The sequence below is a fragment of the Arvicanthis niloticus genome, chromosome 9 (assembly GCF_011762505.2).
Source record: "Arvicanthis niloticus isolate mArvNil1 chromosome 9, mArvNil1.pat.X, whole genome shotgun sequence".
NCBI lineage: Eukaryota > Metazoa > Chordata > Mammalia > Rodentia > Muridae > Arvicanthis > Arvicanthis niloticus.
Genome location: NC_047666.1, coordinates 66,229,989 through 66,252,188, shown reverse-complemented (window position 1 = coordinate 66,252,188; position 22,200 = coordinate 66,229,989). Strand labels below are relative to the sequence as shown.

General features: G+C 40.7%; 1 protein-coding gene across 6 annotated transcripts in view; it reads right to left on the bottom strand.

Annotated features, from left to right (window-relative positions):
* Nucleotides 1–18,858, bottom strand: part of LOC117715751 (C-type lectin domain family 2 member D11-like) — a 117,206-nt gene extending 98,348 nt beyond the window's left edge. For 2 of the 6 annotated variants that reach the window (XR_013112646.1, XM_076940629.1), the window contains exons 1-6: nt 18,559–18,811; nt 14,146–14,387; nt 11,955–12,060; nt 8,460–8,585; nt 7,343–7,527; nt 6,672–6,778 (exon numbers count right to left, since the gene is read on the bottom strand). Coding sequence is in view for 5 of the 6 variants with exons in the window: in XM_076940629.1 (XP_076796744.1) it covers nt 6,672–6,778; nt 7,343–7,527; nt 8,460–8,585; nt 11,955–12,060; nt 14,146–14,387; nt 18,559–18,580 (788 nt within the window). In the remaining variant the exon portion in view is untranslated. Of the gene's footprint in view, nt 1–4,242; nt 5,521–6,671; nt 6,779–7,342; nt 7,528–8,459; nt 8,586–11,954; nt 12,061–14,145; nt 14,388–18,558 lie in introns of those variants that run through there. The other 4 variants (XM_076940628.1, XM_076940624.1, XM_076940625.1 and 1 more) reach the window with 4 other exon arrangements.
* Between the last annotated feature and the right edge of the window lie 3,342 nt (nt 18,859–22,200).

The window sequence follows — 22,200 nt, the reverse complement described above, 5'->3', positions numbered from 1 at the left end:
TAGGTTAAAAAAAAAATCTACATTCTTCACAAACTTGCTTTTTTTTGCTATGTATGAACACTGCTTCCCAGGATATCCAATATTCTTTTGATGAAATAAACAAGCAAGTAAACCAGAATTAAAATAAAGAAAGAGAGAAGAATTTAAAAACAAAACACTGAAACAAGACAGTTTTCAAACCACAGAAGACAGATTCCCTTCAGAAGATTGAAACAGAACTCCCACAGGGTCCTTCATTTCCATAATTTACCATGAACCTAAAATGTCAGAGGATTTGTTGGTGTCTGTGGGTGTCCAGCCTCACACTGCACCTCACCTCTCCCCTTTCTCTTGAAGCACTGTGGATCTTCAAAACACAAGCCCCAGCACCACAGGTAACTGCCTTAGGGGTGCACATTGAAAGCTGTGCTGTTAGAGTTTCCTTCACTCAGGGACATAAGAAGCATGGTCTACAGCAACTTCCTGTGATTCACCAAGTGCTTATTACCAAATACAGAGTGAACTAGCAACCTAAACACTCACACACACAGGCACATACACATATAACATATAACATACACACACACACATACACATACAAAAATACACACATACACTGAAAACAAAAAAGAAAGAGAAAGAAAGAGAGAGAGAGCAAGAGAGAGAGAGAGAGAGACAGAGAGAGAGACACACAAAGAAAGAAAGACACAAAGAAAGAAAGAAAGAAAATATCATAAATAAAATAAAATCCCAAACCCAAATAAACCAACTGTCACATCCAAAAGAAACTCAGGACAAATGGCTGACTTTCATGCCTACTGTCATAAGACAATGCAAAGCTCGCTTAGCACCTTTGACCCCTCACAGCTCTTTTTACCCTCACCCCTGCACTAAACCTCCAGCTCATCACCTCCGTTTCCCTCAGCCTCTCATCTATGCACAACCCTGCCATTTTAGCCATGCTGTCTCTTGTCTTCCTCTCTCATTGTCCTTCCCTCTCTCATCTCTCATGGCCAAGCTGAATCATCTAGCCACATTCAGTCTGTAAGTTTCTGTCCCTGCTGTAGACTCTTCCAGACAACTCTGACTGTTCTCTCCCTCATATCTACAATAAAACCTCCCCCTTATACATACCTTGGAATTGTCATGTCTTCACTTTATTCACTGAACAAACAAAACCTATGGCTCAGCCCTTGTAATTAATTCATTGTTCACTTCTCTTGCCCCAGTTATGTTTAAATATTACACAGAGCAATACTCCAATAGAGTAACTAATAAAACAGAGGCCTCCAAGCATCTCCTCTTCTACAGAGACCCACCATGACAAACTATCATTCATGAGGTTCTTCTCCACAAAGCTCCTCTCTGCCCTTTCTAGTTTGATTCAGATTGTAATGAATACATATCAATGTCTCCTTCCTGCAGGAGGTCTGTGGAAATGGGCTCTGTCTTCATCAGGCCCAAGGAAGCCTTGGCAGCCTCTGCAGCATTCATCTCTGAGCTGAGTCTCAGCCACAGGAAGATTGAAATTGAAACTAGAGAATTACTGTTTTCAATCCAAGACAGTTCCAAATAAGCCCACTTATGACTGGATCCCATTTATCAGATGGCGTGTTAACTTTCACCCTTTTGAGTGGAACATCCACTCAACATGGAGTTCTTTATCTCTCAGAGAAACAGAATCACAAGATAGGAGAGGAAATTGAAACATGGACTGAATTGTATGAAGAACCAGCTTGGCTCCATCTTAGGCTTCAAAGCCATCTTATAGGAAAGACAAACTAGGTTCATTCCTGTTTATGATCAAACCTGTTTCTCAAGGATTAGATATGCCCCACCAGGAACCTTACCTAACATGGTTCTGTGTGTTAAAGGAATGGCAATTATATATTTGTTTCAAGGAGTAGTTTATAGCCATCAAAAAAACCCTACATTTGTCTCAAAAGGTTATATGACCACCTATGACTAACTTGATATGACTACCAGTTGCTATGACTATCTTGGTACGCTTTAATTAATTTGACCACGATGATTTGGGTCAGTGATTATTCTCCTTCCATTTTTGAGATTAACATGTACCATAAATTAGATAATTAAAATTGCTAAATGCAGAGTAATTTCTGTATGAGAAAGTAGTTTTATTTTAGAAACAGAGTCACACCATTTATCTGAAATAAAATGGATTGAACAAATAACAAAGTGAAGTGAAGTAGCAACAGAACACGAACCAACACGGTTTTCTGAATGAGATATGCTTGTGTTTATTTAATAATAAAAAAAGCAGATTAAAAACAGGCACAGAATATTGGAACTTATGTTGGGTTCAGGGTGGAAGCTGAGAAAACTCACTTCAGAGATACAAGATGAAAAATAAAAGCTGTATTTTCTGAGTGCTACAGGAACTGCTGTTCAGTGCCAGTTAGGGAACTGAACCACAGCACAGAGGGACGATTACACACATTATTATAGGATGGCAACACAAAGTGAAGGGGAGCAGGGTGGACTGTTGTATTGACCAATCATATTTAAACACAAGAGCATAAGAAAAGGAAGTAAACATTGGTTTCTGGAACTTATCAGGTGCACCTGTTTTCAGGTTCCTTGAGTCACCCTTTGCAGCCAGGTCCCCTGTTGGACTCTGGCCCAGAATTTTAGAATAATAAGGGAACAGGGGAGTGGGCAAGAGAAGTATGTGGCATAACATTTTGACCCTTTGGGGACTTGTCAGTGCAAAGAAGTGAATGATCAAATAAAAACTAAAATATTTTATAATTACAACTCAACAATATGTAAACTACTGCAAGAAATACAATGCTTAAGAAGGCTCAGAAATTAACTGTCTTGCTGGTAAATGAATGTAGTCAATTAAATCAAGACAAGCAACACAATTGTGACTGTGCCTTAGTTTAGATAACAGGATAACAGCATCTTCCCTCCTTACATCCTTTTCTGGTTAACCAGACAAACATGAAATATCTGAAGAAGGAGGATAGGAGCTGGCACCTGAGAAGATGAACTCAGTTTGGATCCTGCCAGCAAGATGGGATCATTCCTGAGATGGCAAACTCAGGAAACTACCTCCTAACACTAAATTTTTTATTACTTCTTAAAATGATTTTCCTGTATGAGTAAATCACAAGTTTGAAACTCACAGGACAACTTTGTGGGATTAGGTCCCTTCTTCTACCATGAGAATCCAGGTGCCAAACTCAAGTTGTCAGGCTTAGTGTCAAGATAGCATCACCTTCTGAGCCATGTCACTGGCTCTGAATATATACTTTAATAAATAGTAAAGATATGTTGTGTGTAGTTATACTCAGCTCCAATTACAGAAATTTAAAGAAAATGTGTAAACCTTGTTTTTATATATACATAGATATAGATAGATAGATAGATAGATAGATAGATAGATAGATAGATAGATAGATAGATAGATATGAAAGGGGATGGGTATCCAGATTAATAGTGGATATTTGCTAATCATGTGTGAGAAGGTTTAATCTATATTATCAATAGAGTTAGAACTACAGAGCTAAATAAAGAGAAGCATGTGGCATAACATTTTGACCCTTTTGGCACTTGTCAGTGCAAAGTAGTGAATGATCAAATAAAAACTAAAATATTTTGTTCTTACAACTTAATATTATGTAAACTTGTGGGAAGCCATGGCAAGGCCCTACTCTTGACAAACACTCACCCTTGGCTCTCCTATCTACTATTCTTCTTTCTGCTTACCTTCCATGATTTACTTGTCAGTTTTCAGAACTTCAAACAAGGCCTCATAGCAACCCACCTTAGTAACCCTTCCTCCTGATCTCTAGATTTAGCCAACATCTTGCTAGATAGATGTTTTTAGAACCCCTGGTAACAGAAAGGCTTTGTGAGAATAACTTAGTTAGACCCCACAGCTGCAGCTAGCTTCCTCCACCTGCAGAGCCCTCTTTCCTTTCCTACCCCTTCCCATATCCTGTTTTCAGAGTATATAACCTGTGTGAACAATAAAAATTTTGCCAGCTTGATCAGACTTCTAGACTTGCTGTGCCTGTTATTTTCTCGCCCATCTCAGTCTTCTCCACATGGTCTAAGGGTCCCACTTGATTGGCCAGCTGGCCTGGACATAAACTACTTCAAGTAATATAATGCTTAAGAGGTCTCAGTAATTAACTGTCTTGCTAGTAAGTGAATCAAATAAAGAATAAAATTCAAATGACATACTTATATTTGACTTTTACAAAAAATAAATAAGAAAGTAGAATAGCATTGTTTTAACATGTTCTTAGTTCACTTTAAACAAAAAAGAAAAACTGATAAGTAAATCTAAAAGTATTTTGACAAACATTTCATATTAATTAAATTACAGAAAGTACAATATTGGTTTTAATACAGTATATGTATCCGTTTATGTTGGTCATTGAATTTTGTAAGAAAATGTTGATAATTCTAAAAATATTTGAAGGCCACAGAAAAATAATCATCTTTTTGTAATAACAGAATCATTTCACAGTATCATTTGCCCTTCATTTTTTTTAAGGCCCCAGTCATTCAAAGAAACAACTAATGGAAAAACAAAACTTCATATCTGGTCATAAAAGTAGAGGTTACCACCTTCCCAATTTTTGACCCAGAATTGTTCCTGTCTAGAAAAAAAAATGCAGGGAAAGAAATGGAGCAGAGACTGAAGGACAGGCCATCCAGTGATCGGCCCAACTCTGAATCCATCCCATGGGCAGGCACCAAACTTTGACACTGTTACTGATATAAAGTTGAACATGCAGACAAAAGCCTAACATGGCTGTCCTAGCATGGTGTCAACTAACCTGGACCCCTAGGGCTCCCAGAGAGTAAACCACAAACCAAAGAGGATACATGGGCTGGTCTGTGGCCCCCAGGACATTTGTAGCAGAGGGCTACCTTCTGTAGCCTCAGTAGAAGAAAATCACCTAATCTTATAGAGACCCGATACCCCAAAAAAGTGTGATGCCCAAAGTGGGATGGGTGGGGATCGGTAGGGCTATGGCAAGGTTGGAGGGTACCCATTCAGAAGCAAAGGAGAGGGGTAAAGAACTCTTGGAAGGGGCACTAGGAGTAGGCATGTATGGTAAATAAATAAAATAATTAAGAAACAAGAAAAAAGGAGAAAATAGAGGTTACTAATACTGATGTTATTTAGTGTGTGATTCAGATGTGAGTACCAGCTCATACCTGAATACCTATTTATTTAATACCTATTTATTCATGATCTCCCAAGCACACATGTGAATAGTTCTCAGAGGTAGTTGTCAACTTGAATGTCATCACGAATTATACACTGATTGCAATAATGATTTTACCAGACTGCTAAGGAGGAAGCAACAGTAGATGAGATGTTATGTGTTTGTCAGGATTGCTATGACATACTCTCTACACAGGACACAAAATTACTAGCACTGTAAGGTGCTTCTGCACTTGCTACAAATCCACTTTCTAGGTATGTAGCCCCTGCCACTGCTGATCCTCCTCCTACTGAAGTAGGCATACTCTCCATTTCCCAGGACAGGAACCCTAAAGAAAAAGAAAAAAAAAATCTGCAGGCTGCCATTGCATTCACTCCTGCAATCATATCTCACTCATCTTCTCTGCTTGTTTGTAATATGAAGCAGAGTCCACCAGAATCCCATGAACTAGTTTTGCATCTAGGGACTTTTACATCCTCAGGATTCAATTTTATCACCACACCTCTGTCACTCATCCATGTTGAACCCTGTAATGTGTGCACAATGCTTGCTGCCATGTTCAAATGAACTACAGCACTGGGTAGCCTCACAAGGGTGATTTTCAAAGCTCTCTTGAAGTGTTTTTACACATGTATAAAAGTGGAAAAAATGCACCACTTAGTAAATTGCTGAAAGGTCTTTAATTATAAACCTGAAAGGTTCTGTGTTTTACCCTTCCAGTGAAATTGATACTTTCAAAATGGCTATTGTCATATTCAAGACTTGTTCCCAGTGCTCTTTGATGACAAGACCTTAGGAGAGATTTTTTTTTTTTTCAAGACAGGGTTTCTCTGTATAGCTCTGGCTGTCTTGGAACTCCCTCTGTAGACCAAGCTGGCCTAGAACTCAGAAATCTGCCTGCCTCTGCCTTCCAAGTGCTGGGATTAAAGGCATGCACCACCACTTCCTGGCCTTAGGAAAGATTTTTAATGTCCCTGGAGTCCCTGCTTCTGTGACCAGGTACAACAATAAAGACAGAGGACTGTTAATTCTCAGGCTTGAAGTTCTGAAGTGGCTTCCTAGGGTTTTAGAGCTCTTGGTGGACAACAGCAGGACTGTGTACATCACACAAGGGCAGTTATCACCAAGGAAAGATTTTTCAAGTGGTGATAGCAGACAACAAATACCCCAGATGCCACCATCATGCTAAATATTTGGAGTGAAATAACACCATGGAAATGCTTTGAAGATGATGGCTAATGAATGGGAGAGTGTCCAATGACTTACATTTGTCAGGACGTGGAGTTTGCTAGGGATTTGGTGTTATATATGTAAGCACACTCTACCTCTGAGCCACACCTCCAGCCCTCAGGTTCATTGTTTTCTTCCTTCCCAGTACAGTTGGCTTCACTTGACACTGACTTTCAACCCTCATAGCCACAACACAAGGACATCACAACATATAAACACATTAGAAGGAAAAACATTCCAAATACATACCAGTTGTTATACTCAGTGTTATCTGTCCACCTCCAAGGATGTTCTGAGGACTCTCTGTGCAGGCCAATCCAGTAGCTAGATGACCTATTGTATCTCCTTAGGACATTCTGTCATAAAACACAAAAAGCTGACAATACATGTGTCTCTTTGTTTCAGATGATCTGAGTCTCTCCACACCATAGCTTCCTCTAGATAACAGGAGGGTGGAACTGAGGGTCACAGAATTTGGAGCTGCATTAGTCACCAGTTCTCAGTGAGTTCACTTGACATTTGTAATTCTAAAGTACCTCAATTGAATTAAATTACCAAATGTAGTGACACATTCCTCTGTGGCCAGGTTAGTTCTGGGTTAACCTCTCATTGCAGTTATTAACAGTATGTAACATGTGTCATTTTACACAGGAATGCACTCATGACCACCAGGTGTCCCAGGAAAATGCCATAACTGACTCCTAGCTACTATGAGCACTAAATGAGAGAATGTTTCTTGAATGTCTCAGGGCTTCAGTCAGAAGTCAAGCATCAGCAAATGGCACACACTCACATGATCCCCATGTCTCCATGTGCTTGGGATGGGATCCTTCCTCAGGCTTCATCTGTAACTCTCCATCTCAAGGCAATACAATATTCAACAGAACAAACAAACAAACCAATCCCTGCCCATTTCTTACCAGCTCCTCCAGGCTGTCAATTCGAGCTAGCTGGGCCCCTTGTGCCATGCAGGAGTCCTGGCTGGATGTCCAGTTACTTGAGTATCCAGAAAAGTAGAAACATTTATTTCCAACTCCAATCCAGTTGCTTTGGCAAGCAGCATAGGTATTATTTTTGATTGAGATCTGTTCTGTCTTTCTAAAAACTAAAATGTAGACAATACAATAAATTATAACACACATGCTTTGGCTCTTTTTGGAATACCCTCCTGAGCCCAGTATGAGGTGTGAATTTGATTGTAGCTTTCCTAAGTGATCTGTAGGAATCCACTCCTGAGTATGAAGGGCTTTTATTTAAAGGCCTCCCACCTTGGGCCTGTGCCCCATTCTCTCTCAGGTGCTCACTGACAGTAGGGCCCCCAGGAAGTGCATTTCTATACTAGCATCACATTCTGTGCTTTGGATGACTGTTTACTACAGTAGTGATGCTACAGCAGCAAGTACTCTGTATGGACACCAGTTGGCAGCCAGCCTGATAATTGAGATTGCAGTGAGAACTATGGGTAGGTAATGTATACAGTGTGGACATGTTACACTAAAGGACAATTTCCATACTTAAGAGGACAATGCAAGATTTTACTACATTAGTCTGAAAAGTGTGGTATGAAAACCCTATCAGTTCATTACTTCAGGAACTTTCCATTTAATACATTCAAAATACAGTTGAGCCCCAGTAACTTAAACCATAGGGTGTGAGGGGAGGCAATGGACTTTCCTGGCCATATTATTCTTCTCTGTCTACACACTTCCTTGAGGTTCCTCCTTGGGGCTTTTTTTTTCCTCCTTGTTCTCTGCCTTGGACAGTTCCCCCAGGTGAATGTATGCCGCCTGCATCTCTGTAGAGCTTACTGGATGGTGTCATCTCAGGGATGCTGAGCCTGGCCTCCTGTGCACACCACAGCCTGTGTGTTTCTTCACTTCCTCTTCCTGCTGGAACCTAAGTTCCCAGAGAACAGGAACTTCCTGTGTGTTTTCTCTAGAGCCCTTCCCACTGTGCCTGGCTCACAGAGGTCAGTAGTATAACTGACAGTGTGAATGTGGACAGAATGCTGCAGAATTTGGAGAGTAAGTCACTTACCTGACAAAGCAGCAGAAAGAGCAACTACAGCTACAGTGAGGACTATGATCACTCCATAGCAGCAGCAACACCTAGCATGAGACTCAGGGAAGACAATTCTGTGACATTTTGCTTGAAGTTTTCTATCTGAAAAATATAAATATGAGAACATCAATCTAAAAAATCTTTTAGAGAAAAGGATAAATTTATCCTAGGAGCCTCTGTAGATTTTACTTACACTCTCCTAGTGCAAATGCCTTCACAGAATGTCGATCTAAAATGAGGACCTTGGCTCTCAGAAGACTAGAGGAAAGGGAAACAGAACGTTTGCCACAGCCGGGCAGTGGTGGTGCATGCCTTTAATCCCAGCACTTGGGAGGCAGAGAGATTTCTGAGTTCAAGTCCAGCCTGGTCTATGGAATGAGTTCCAGGACAACTAGAGCTATACAGAGAAACCCTGTGTCAAAACAACAACAACAACAATGACAAAAGAATGTTTGCCACAGAACATCCCCGTTATTAAACTAAAGGCCAATAACAGAACAATAAGCAGAAAGGGTGAAGGTCATGGAACAAAAGATACAACAAGACCTAATCATTCAATTAGTGTCATCAGAATAGACCTGTTTAAAACAGAAAGGACCACATGAATAATAGAAAGAAAAGCAAATTACTGTACCAAGTGTGGCAGCACAGAGCTACAATTTTAGCTCATGGGAAGTACAGGCTATAGAGTCATGAGTTCAAGGCCAGTATTAGCTAAAAATTAAATTTGAGGCTGAGATTACATTAAGCTCTGATCTATCTTTCTATCTATCTTTCTATCTATCTATCTATCTATCTATCTATCACAACTGTAATGAGCTTTTAAAAATGTAATTCAACCTACTAACAAAATTAGAAAATAAAAAGGACCATTTCAGTAAATTTTTTAAAAAGTTCAAATTCCATGTAAACTGACAGTAATAACACATTACGATTTGAGGAATGTCCTCAATCTGACAACAGATATGTGTCATAAACTGTAGCTGCTTGTTATGTTCCCCAAAAAACATTTTTGCAGTGTCCTCCATATAAGTGTGGGGGATCCTACCTCTAGTTGGTTCTGATTGGCAAATAAAGATGCTGACAGCCAATGGTTGGGCAGAGCAGACAGAGGCTTGACTTTTAGGATTCCCAGGCAGGAGAGAGAGGAAGGAGGAAAAGGAAGGAGATCCTCCATGCTGGAAGGAGAGCCAAAGTGCCATGCCTGAGAGGTGCAGGACAGGAGACAGGACAGAGAACATAGTTGCCATGTAGGAGCCAGGGGAACACAGGCTGAGAGGGATACATGACTGGGCCTAGGGCAACAAAGAGAGAATATAGATTAGAGCCACATGGAGGTTAGGAAGTGACCCAACCACTGAGCTGTTTAAGGCATATAGAAATATAAAGACTATGTCTATGTGTCTGTCATTTGGAAACACAGAACATTGGGACAGGTAGCAAGCAGCAATGCCACTGCCTGGATAGTGATTAATTAGTAATGGCTACAATCACAAAAAAAGAAAAATTTAATTACAGCCATCAGGAATGATCGCCACCCCCACTCCCACTGACAAAGAGCAAGGCAAGGATGTCTGCTCACAATTCTATTGTGACTCTGGGCGTCCTAGACAGAACAATACGGCAAGAAATAACAGTACAGCCACAGAGATAAAAGTATTGCTAGTCAGACAACATGGATATATCTACAAATAGAGTTCTAAAGTGTCTATTAATTGGCTATAAAAGTAGCGAATGAATTTACAATACTGCAGGAAACAATGTCAAGGCATGAAATAATTTGCATGTTTAAACACTAGCAATTATCACATGGAAACTCATGTGTAAAGATAGCACCTCTCACAGAACTATCAAGCGAACAACTGCACACACAATAAAACATAGTCACAATCAATTTTGGAACAATAAGAAGTGCTCTTAACTCTGAGCCATTTCCTCAGTCCCTACCAATGTGTTTTAAAGCTCTCAGTGCATTTGAGGTGTATTTTCTTGTGCGTAAAAGAAGGAAAAACCGCTGGTCCATGATTTATCTTCTTAACCGTTTTTTAAGGAACCAGAGCAAAAACTCTTCATTACACTGAAACCAATGTATTTTTCTGGTGTGTAGGTAAAGCTTTTGATATTGTAAGCAAAATTCATTGCCTGAGACAAACTCTCACTCACAAAGTTTTTTTCCTTCAAGTACATTTAAGTTGATAACTTTCATGTTTGTATTTGTGATCCATTTCTATTCAATTATTGTACAGAGTGTCAACTGTGAGTCTTCACCATAGAACCAACAGTTCCAAGACCATATTCAGAAGAGATGCCAGTTTTCTCTACCTAAGATCTGTCGACATTGGCAATTCTACAGTGAACACACACTCACACACACACACACACATACTACAAAATACACACACATTATGAACACATGTTGACTTTTTTCAAATGACACAAAAACTGAATAATATTGCACATGTAGCAAAACTTGCATAAATATGCTTAATATTACCAGGCTTTGGAAGAAACAAGAAAAACAGTTTAGGATTTTGTTAAAGTGAGATTCCTTTTATCACATACCCTTGTCTTCCTACGCACATATCCACAAAATGAAAATGCCTGTGTTTATATTTAAAATCTGTGAGTGTTTGCAGCAGGTTTATCAATTAACTCATATGTCACAACTCAAATGACCCTGAACTTGTCCCAAAGAAAACGAAAATTAGTTCTGGAGGAAATGATTGTAAAGGAAAACCAGTCTATGCTTGGACCTGCCCATTTCTTCTTATGGTTACATGTTCCTCAGCCTGCTGTCCTCAGAAATCCCTAAGTTACAACTTGATAGACAGAATAAGTATCCCTTAAAGCATTTTGCAGAAAAAACAGTTTCTCTTGGGTCAGCAAGATGGCTCAGGGGGTAAAGGTGCTTGCTGTTCAAGCCCAGTGATCTGAGTTCAACCCCTGGAACATGCTGAAACATAGAAGGCAACAATAAACTACACACAGTTGTCCTCTGACCTCTAAATGGCCACACAACACCAGCATCACCACTAAAACTCAGAACAACAAAACCACACCAGCTCCCTTGCAGTTTATTTGGAGAATCTGACCACAGAACAGTGGTTTTCTGCTGAGAAATTCTAACTGCCACCCACTTGCTTTCTTTAGAGAATTGAAAATATGTGGCTTGTTCTCTTACATGAATGGCTTGAAACATTCCAGAAAGTTATCCATCCTTGAGCAAGGGGCCTTACAGGATTCTCTGTGTTTTTTAGTTTTATAGATATCTTAGATACAGTAGTTAAAACTTAATACATAATTTTATCCATCAAAATAGCACTCCATCACAGTGTGCACAACAGAGTGACTGACATAACAGAGGCCTCCAACACCTTCACATCTACAGAGACTGGTCCAGACAGGCTAAGGACAGGAGGTTCTGCTCCTCTCTGCCTTTCTAGTTTATTTCAAATTGCATTAAATATATACCTGTTTCTTCCTCTTCTAGGTGGTTTGTGGTAGTGACTGCTGTCTTTATCAGTCTCATGGAAGCCTCTTCATCCTGTGAGGATATCCTCTCTGAGCTGTGTCTCAACTGCAAATGAAACCGGTGAGGAAGAATTACTTTTTGTCTAATCATTGCCCATTCCAAACAAGTCAAACCATCTTGTGGCTTGTTTACTCATATTTTCCAGCAGAATACCCACAGCACATGAAGGCCTAGGGGTTTTGTTTGCCCACTCACACAATACACAAAGGATTGGGGTGGGGGGCTTTTTTGTGTGTTTTGTTGTTTTGTTTTGAGAAACAGGATCACAAGATAGGAGAGAGGACATTGAGACACTGAATGTAGTATACTGCAAATAAAATAATCAGAACTGCTAAATGCTGTATTATTTGACAAACCAAACAGGTTTAATTTTAAAGCAAGTGTTTATTTATATGTTTTGGATAGAGGATTTACTGTGTAACAGTGGCTGGCCTCAGACACTTTGTGAAGGATAGGACACTCATTTCACAGTGGGTGATCAGTATTTATTGACAAGGCAGAGAGAAAATGGTTAGAACTGTTTACACAAATTGAGGCAGGAGATTCTTGGTATAAGTATTACAATGTTGTGTCTGGACTGAAACCAGATACAAGGGCAGAAAATTAGCATTTGAATAACAAAGATCAGGGATGAGATGTAGAAGCATGGAACACAGTAGAAAAAGATTTTTAGAACTGGTATACTAAGAATGGAGGTAGACATGGCTCCTGGTGCATTTTCTATTTGGAGCATACTTAGACAGGCGCCAGCAAGTGACAAGGAGCCCGTGTCTACTCCAGATCCTTCTGCCCCCATCCTCATGAGAGAGCCCCCTTGTCACTTTGATAAATAATCTAAAAATAATAGTTTTCCTTTGATAAAGTCTCCTAAGGAAGGTAGCTCAGGGGAAGAAAAAGAGGAGTTAGAGGGTGATATTAACTCTTCAAGATGAAAATGACCTTAAAGAAGAGTTCTCTAGATACCATGGCCCTGACTGGCCTTCTCTGCTGAGCATGGTCATAAGCCGTCTTCAAGAAACTCCTGAAAAATGTAAAAGACTATTAACGGGGCCTGTGGGATTGCTGTTGACATGTGTCAGAGTCAACAGCAGAGTGAATGCGACATTGGGTTGTTTTCCCACTATTATGAAAAATTGATCTCTAAATGATTTTCAAAAACTTAAAGATATCAATTTGTCTCACCCTTTCTTTAAAATAAATACAGCTGATTGCAATAATTACTTTTTTGAGAGACTTAAAGGTAAGCCTTTTGATTTATATACTGATTCAATACACTCAGCTATTTATTTATCTGATTGATTTCCCTATTGAAACAGTGCCACTGCCCGATGGCTGTTCCACCCTGCTTCCTGATCCTACAAATGAGGAAAACTGTGCGGTTGATTCCCTGCCAAGAGTCACTGCTTTCTTTATGGAGGCTGCTCAGTGGAGCCATACATTACGACTTCACCAAAACACTGCTGTGATCTGTTTTCAGTTTCACCTTTCCCTGACAAGCTGCCAGTGCAACCATACAGAACTGTTCTGAGTGTCCCACTCCCATGCACACTCTCCCATCAGAGTTATTTATGTAATGAGGATACTTATTTTCATGTCATGGGGGGTGGGGGGTCGACTCTACATTGTCACCAACTCCACATCCTCTCTTTGGGCAGCTGAACACACCTCAGGAGCCAGACTTCAATAAATATGGCCTTACTGTGCAGTTTGAGGAGGTAACCAAGGATGACAGCAGTAGACTGTGCTGTTTTGGAGACCTTCGTGGTCTCTGTGAGTAGTGACTCATAGGGAGGAATTTTCTCCCTTGCACTTCAATTTCCAATTAATAACCCATTTCTTCTGGGAGTAACATTGTCCATCCGTGCAAACCTTTACTACTCTAACTCCTTTTTAAAGTTATATTTTGAAATTAGCTTTTTTTTTTAACTTTCTATCCCACCGTATTCATTTGTTTAAGTTTTACATATTTTTAATTTTTTTATTGGACATTTTATTTATTTACATTTCAAACATTATCCCCTTTCCTGGTCCCTCCCCAAAACCCTCTATCCCATCCTGTCTCACTCTGCTTCTATGAAGATGTTCCCCACCCACCCTGCCCTCGAACTCCCATACACAGAGGCATCAAACCTTCACAGCACCAAGGACCTCTCCTCCCATTGATGTCCGAAAAGACCGTCTTCTGCTGTATATGCGGCTGGAGCCATGGGTCCCTTCATTTGTACTCCTTGGTTGGTAGTTTAGTCCCTGGGAGCTCTGGCGCGTCTGATTGGTTGATATTGTTCTTCCTATGGGGTTGCAAACCCCTTCAGCTCCTTCAGTCCTTTCTCTAACTCCTCCATTGGGGACCCCATGTTCCTTCCAATGGTTGGCTGTAAGAAATTAGCTTATTAAGCGTTGCCTTTCATAGACATTTTCACGTGTCCTTAGTTTTGGTTGACCCACCCTCTCCCTTCACTCTTCCCCAGCCCACACAGCCCTAAGCCCTGAATTCCTCCTTTTTCTCTAACATCACATTTTTTTTTAACTATCCCTGCAGTTGTATTGTTAACTGCATTGTGAGACTGTACACTTTCATATGGCTTTCCAAACAGCCCTGCTTTGGATTAGTCCCCAGCACTCCCCCATACCCATTGTTAGCATTTTGTCTAAGCTCCCACAGCTATCTGACAACAGCCAGGAATGCATGACTCACTATAAAAGGGGCTATGTGCCCCCTCCATTCTCTCTTGTTCTAGCCTTCTGGCTTCCTCTGTCCTCTCGCACCTTGTCCCCTCTCTTCCCATTCACTTCCAGCCTCTCCATTTGCTCATGGATTTCTCTTTCTCTGCCTCTTTCTCTCTCTCTCTCTCTCTCTCTCTCTCTCTCTCTCTCTCTCTCTCTCTCTGTGTGTGTGTGTGTGTGTGTGTGTGTGTGTGTGTGTGTGTGTGTGTGTGTTTCTCTGTCTCCCTCTGTGCCTCTAGCACCCTATTACCTCCTCTCCCCATGCCCTGATAAACTCTATTCTATACTATATCCGCATGTGGCTGGTCCCTCAGGGGGAAGGGGTGCCTCAGCATGGGCCTGCTAAGGCACCCCCTTCCCACATACCTGACTACACCTCCACCAAAACATATTCTTCCTCTCTTTGTCTTTTTTATAAAAACTTCATGTGGTGCTAAGACTCCGATTTTGAAACTCCACAGGTTTACACCCCCCACCCCCACACACTATCACATGGAGATCCAAAACTCAGTAGCCCAAACTTTGGAGAACTGGTGAGCCCCTCCCCCAACTAGTCAGAGTAAACCTTCCTATGGTCACACCAGTCATGCCTGTCTCTTGCTCCGCAGACTGGCCTGTTTCCAAGGCTTGCCTGTTAGCTCTGTTCCTGTCACAGGCCTGAACCCACCTGGACAAACTCACTCTCTGTCACCATGATCTTCTGCCACCTCTGCCAGCTTTCTTATTCCTTCACACTGTGATCCTCTACACCAAATCTAAGCCAAATTCTTCTCTACTAATGAAAAGCCAAATGTTTCTCAGCTAAAGAAAAGTGTGGTTTTTATATTAATATCCTGTCAAAGTTAATTAACAATTAAGGTGTTCACTTCTATTCTTCTTTGGTAAATAATTTTGGCTATTGCCATTAAATTATGGTGTGCTCCATTCAGATATGACCAATCTATTTAACCCACAATCTTGTCAGAAGATAATTATTAATATACTTAAGTTTATGACAGACAGAATCTCCCAAAGACTAACAGTTTACACAGCAAGGTCTCAGAACATTTGAACATAACTACAAGAGACTGCCTGGATTGTGGTGTAAAAACTACTGAGAAACACTGTGGACAGACTAGAGAGTCAAATGACTCATATCATCTAAGTGAAGATGAGACATTTCTCATTTCACTCATTATCTGATCCACAGAAAAAAAGGGGACTCATCATAAAACACCCTCTATCTTCTGGGCTTGAAAGCCAGACTGACTTTGCCCAAGTTGCCATGGAGTCTGCAGGGAACTATTTAGCTAGTGGAATATAGATAACTCTGTCAAATTTTAACTAATAGATGACTGGTAGATTTTAATTTATTTTTACCCAAATTTCTGACTACACTGACATCTAAGGTAACTGTAGCTTGACAGCTAAAAAACAGACCTAGCTCCTTACCCTAAGATAATCCACCACTACTTCTACTCATTCATTCGTTAACTAAGACCGCCAAACTTTTTACAGACTTTACGATAAACGATACACAAGTTCAGATGTAAGATTTCACAGACGTAATCTGTTACTTCCCTACCTGAACTCAGTTTCCATTGATTAAATGCTTCATATTTCCTGTTCTTACTAGGCCACCATCCCAACATTATTCGAGTTCTTATAAATTTGCCTAAGTCTAATGAAACATTACACTATATGATCCAACTGTATAATCACAAATTCTTTTTCCTTTAGCTCCATGAAAAGCTCATCTTAAAGGCTGTTCAAGTTGTTAACTCATGTTGTTATCTCTTTTGTATACTTATAAGCTACAGGAAACCCACTCAGATCTACCTCTCCTGGACCAAATAGACTCCATCCAGATAAGCACATCTGCTAATCAATGGCCTGAAGTTCCCACTTACTCCCTATTCCAGAGCGTGGGATTCCTCTGGGTTTCAAATGTGCATCTAAGAAAAAAAATTCTCTCTCTCAAAGATACTTAATCTTATTCTCTACCTATAATATATATGTGTGTGTTGCAGCATCTTGTCAAGTCCTTACTACATCCAGGACAGCTCCAGAAAAGCAAACTAGAAAAGCTCCAGTCTTCTCTCACAGATACAGATGCTTCTACTAGACATGTTCCTTTTGATCTACCCACACATACAGTTCTTCAGACCCTGGACAACAAAGAAACAGCCAGTTCTCTTAAGACTGGAACAACATTCCCATACCCATTCTTAGAGGTTTCCTAGAGACACAGCTCTCCAAAGTCAGCAGGAAGTAATTAAGATCATGATGAACCTATTCCAGCTCCACAACTGCATCTTCCTAATTTTTTTCTTATTTAATTAAACCAAAACAAATTCTTATAAATTAAACCTGCAATGTTATTATTTTGTCTAAGCTCTGACCCACAGCTACCTGGCAACAGGCAGGCATGCCTGACTCTCTATAAAAGGGGCTACTTGCCCCCTCCCCTCTCTTGCCTTTTTGCTCCCTCTCTGTCCTCGTGCTCCTTCCCCCTTTTCCCCATTCCCTTCCACCCTCTCTCTCTCTCTCCACATGCTCATGGCTGGCTTTTCTCCTCTTCTTCCTCCTCATCCTTCTTTATCCTCTCTTTCTCTTTCTCTCTTTCTCTCTCTGCCTTTCTCTGACACTACTACCCTCTTAATTATGGCTAATTAAGTTTTCATTGACTAAACTGCCCTGAATAAACTCTGTTCTATACTATACTGTTGTATGGCTGGCCGCTCACAGGGAAGGAATGCCTCACCATGGGCCCGCGGAGGCACCCCCTTCCCATATACTTGACTACACCTCCACCAAAATATATTCCCTCTCTCTTTACCTTTTTATACAACACAACACCCACAGTTGATTTCCTCCATTGTCCCAGGCCCCTCTATCCTAAGCCTTTTCACCACCAACATTGTACCACTCTGCAGTTGTTTTCTCTATAATCTACTGTCCCCTTCTCTTCATAAAGTCCCCTTTCTAGTTTCCTGGCTCCTACTTGTGCCCCAAGTTAAACACACAAAACAAAAGGGTTCAAGCTAAGATCTGCATGAGAGAACATACAGTGTTTGTCTTTCTTGACCTAGGCCACAACACTAACTACAATGTTTTCTAGTTCTGTCCATGTACTTGACAATTTCATGACTTCACTTTTCTTTACAGAGGAGTGATGTTCCAGTTGTATGTGTACCAAGTTTTCCTTATCCATTCACCTTTTAAAGAACATAAAAGCTGGTCCCATTCCTAACTATTGTGAATGGAGCAGGTATTAAATTAGACATACAGGTTTCTGTGTAGTAAAATATAAAATCTGTTGAATATAATGTTAGTTTTTACCTCTAGTTGTCTGTGAAACCTTCAGTCTCAATCCCAAAGTAGCTGCTACACCCTATTTACTGTGTGTTGCCTGTAGTTTTATAATCACACTACGTCCTTTGCCCAGGACCTTGCTACCAGCCCCACCCGGCTCCTTTCCATTCTACCTGGCTTAGCTCCGGGATCAGGATTGGCTGATGCCAGTCACAACCAGGCCTCTCTCCCTACCTGCCTCTGCTCCAGGAAGGGTCTCTTTAGGCACATTCCTGAAAGCATCTAATCTGCAGATAAAAGATACTCTGACAGCATTGTTGTCTTAACTTGCCTATTATCCCAATTGCTGGGCTCAAATATCTGCTGCCTGGAATTACATGCTCTTACCACACCACCGCTCCCTCTCTCCTTCTGCCCCAGACGCAGTGGGCTGTTCCAATCTGCCCCTGCCAAATATGTCTGGCAACCCACCCACAGTGGAGCTGACAAGATCTGGCCCCCTCCCTGACAGCCCTAAGATCTTACGTGATTGCTGGGTGATCCTCATTCCAAAGCCAGGCAGACAAGGAGCCTGTTCTTCCTTGTGTCTGCCTCTTCTTCTTCCTGGGAACAGAAAGCCCAGCCTACCTCCCAGCAATTGGTTCCTGGACTTCTTTATTGACAAATCAAGAACCACTTATGGAACTAGAGCTTAGTGTCAGAACCTGCTCTTACAGCTGTGTATAAATACATATAAGAAAAAGCTAGAGACTTACAGCCACAAGTATAAGCCACAAAAACTTGAGATATTTTCTTTTTGGTAAATCACACACTAAAATCAGTCACCGTGACTAACAAGCTTCTACCTCCACTCCATGGGTTACTTCCTCTTTATTATTTTTACCCAAGAAAAACTACTTTTGCTGCCAGGCGTTGCCAAAATGTCCCATGAAATGCTTTCTAGGCAGCCTTAGGTATCTACAACTATGTATGTGATCTCCTCACATGAACTGCTGATAAATACCTTAACAATCTTTAGAGAGCTAAAGGTCTAAATAAGAATATCTAAAAAGATCTCCAAACAAACCAGTAGAAAGTTAATAAGTAAATCAACAACAAAAAAAAAATCTGAAAATGGAATAGACATTTCAGAAATGCTGGTGCCTCAATGAGGGAGCTTTAGATCAAAGACCACATCTTAAAATATCTTGTACACTTGAAGCAAAGACTCTGGTTTCTCTAGTATCCAGAAGGCTGATGATGTTGGCTCTACACAGCTGTGTACAGTTAAAATCCCAGATACACTGGAATGCAGATGCTGACTGTTAGTAGCAAACTGTGCAAAAGTTAGGGACTGGCTCTTACTGCTGGATATAGATGGGGCGTCAATGGCTACTGTGTTTCCTGTCAGATTCTTCTGTTGGGCCTACAGCACTCAGAGTCTGAAACCCCTACTCTCTGGATTGTGGTATGTTGACCACTGCCTCCACCAATGCCTCTGCCTTTGCCTCTCTCTGCCTCTACCAATGTCTCCGCTGGCTCTGCCTCTCCGCTGCCTCGCTGCCGCCTTGCCGCCTGGCCTCCTCTCTCTCTGCCTTGACGCTGCCTCTCCACCTCTCTGCCTCTCCGCCTCTCCGCCTCTCTGCCTCTGCCTCTGCCTCTGCCTCCACCACAGCGTTCCCACAGCTGGGTCCCCAGGTCACTATCAACTGTCCTGCTACCAAAACCACACTAACACAGGCTGGGAAATGGGCCTGCACACCTGTAAACTCAGTCCATGGCCTGGGCTTAGATTTGCCTGGACACACTCGCTTTCTGTCTTGGCCCACAGGTCAGGCCCCTGCTGTCTGCTTTCTGATTTCTTTCCATTCTGGTCCACATTAAATTATAGTGTGCTCTATTTACTATATACATTCTCAAACAAGTAATTTAACGAACACAAGTTATCTAACTCAGATGGTGCACATTAGATTCTGTGCTCGATCTTGTCAGATCTGCTAATGTATTAATATTTAAGCTTATGATAGACTCCCAAAGGGTGACAGTTACCTCCAAGGTCTCCGAAAAGATAATGGACACAACTACAAAAGATTGCCTGAATTGTTGTGTGATGGCCACTGAAAAACACCTCCATTACCCTGTTTTGGTCTACACTGTGGACAAAACTGGATATACACTGTGAGTCAATGCCTCATATTGCCTAAGTCAAGGTGGGTCATTTCTCATTTCACATGTGTGTATTCACAGAGAAAAAGCTTTTTATCTTCTGGGCTTGACAGTGTGGCTGACTTCACCCAAGTTGCCATGGAGACCACAGAGACCTGGGAAAAGTTTAGGTAGTGGACTATAGATGTACTCTGTCAATTTTAATTAATACAGGACTCCTAGATTATAATTTATTCTTCCCCAGATTTCTGACTACATTGACAGCTAAGATAACTGTAGCTTGACAGCTAGAAAACAGACCTAGCTCCTTAACCCTAAGGTAATCCATCACTATATTTGATCATCAATAAATCTGTTAACTAGCTAAGACTGCCAGATTTCTTACAGACTCCCTGATATACACAAGTTCAGATGTAAGCTTCCATGCATGAAACCTGTTACTTCTATACCTAAACTGAGCTTCAAACAACTAAATGTTTCATGGTTCCTCTTCTTACTAGGCCACTGTCCTAACATTATTGCATATAAAGAAAAATTAAACAAGATACTATTATTAATGCAATAATACAATCTACAGTTAATAAATGCAATTTCTTGATATGAAAAATTAAATTTTCCAATAGGCATTAAGTAAGGCAAAGGTACACAAGCAGAGATAATATATTTTTGATATGTTGTAAAACTATAATTAGAAGCAGACTGAGCAGTCCCAGTAAATGAGCCACAGCTTGAAAGGGCAGCTCTTCATCAAGAGGACCATCCTGCCTGTGCTTCACTGCTGCCTTCATCCTCAGCCTCACAGTCTCTCTCAGTCCATCTTCCTACCATCCAGAGTTGTTGTTCACCCTACCTGTTCCCTGGAACTAACAACATTCCTTCTTACCATGCTGTATCAACAGCTTTCTTAACTCAAACTTTTTGTGGATGAAAATTTTCCGTAACTGATTTTGAATCAAAATGTTTTTCTGCCCTAAGAAGTATATCCCCTTGAAGGAAATTAAGGAAATTTAGTGTGAATAAAGCTCGATGAATAAGTGTTCTCGGTGAAGATTGCACTTTCTTATAAAGAAACATAAAATGTTCATCTCTTTTCCTCTTTCTTAATTTTTTAATTAGCTTTTTTAAAGTGAAATGGACTCTTACCACTATTGATTATTCTTGAGGATTATATTGTATTCCTACTATGTGTTTAGTTTCAAAATACATACAAAAGTGTTTACATTTATGGGATGTATAAGCTGGACCATGATCTGGTTTGATTATCATAGGAACTCCCGTGATAGCAAAAGCTTCAGTTAAGTGCCAAATTACACAATTCACAGTTCTCCAGTAACTGGTGTACCCCACAGAAATTTAGAAAATGTGTGTCAATAGATCCATGCAAATAACAATATCTTCCAAATCCAGATATGTGTGTGACATCCATTTGTCAAATGTAATTTTCTTGTCTCACCAAGGATTAACTCCTTGTGGGACCCTGGGAATATGCAAAAAAGAGTGGAGGCAAAGAGCAGCCCCTTTTATATGAGTCAGTCATATCTGGCCATTTCCAGGTAACTGTGGGAAGGAGCTTAGGAAAAATGCTAACATTCCCCCAGTTGGTTTAATTACAAAAGAAAAAAAAAGAGGAAAATGTGATGGTGAAGCAAGATTAGGGTCGTCTTGATCTTTAGCTACTTTCTGCTGACTTTGGGGTGATATATCTCTAGGAAACCTAGGAAAATGTATATGGGGATGTTGGTCCAGTCTTAGGAGAGTTGGCTGTTTCCTTGCTGTCCAGGTCCTCTGGAACCATCTGTGGATAGATCAGAAGGAGCAGGTCCAATGGAAGCATCTGTGTCTGTGAGAGAAGACTGGAGCATCTGGAAGTTGCTTCTCTGGAGCTGTTCTGGGTGTAGTAAATGTCTGAACTTGACATGATGCTGTAAAACACACACACACACACATTATAGGTAGAGAATAAAGTTAAGTAGGTTTGGGAGAAAGAAATTTCTTCTTAGGTGTATATTTGAAACCCAGAGG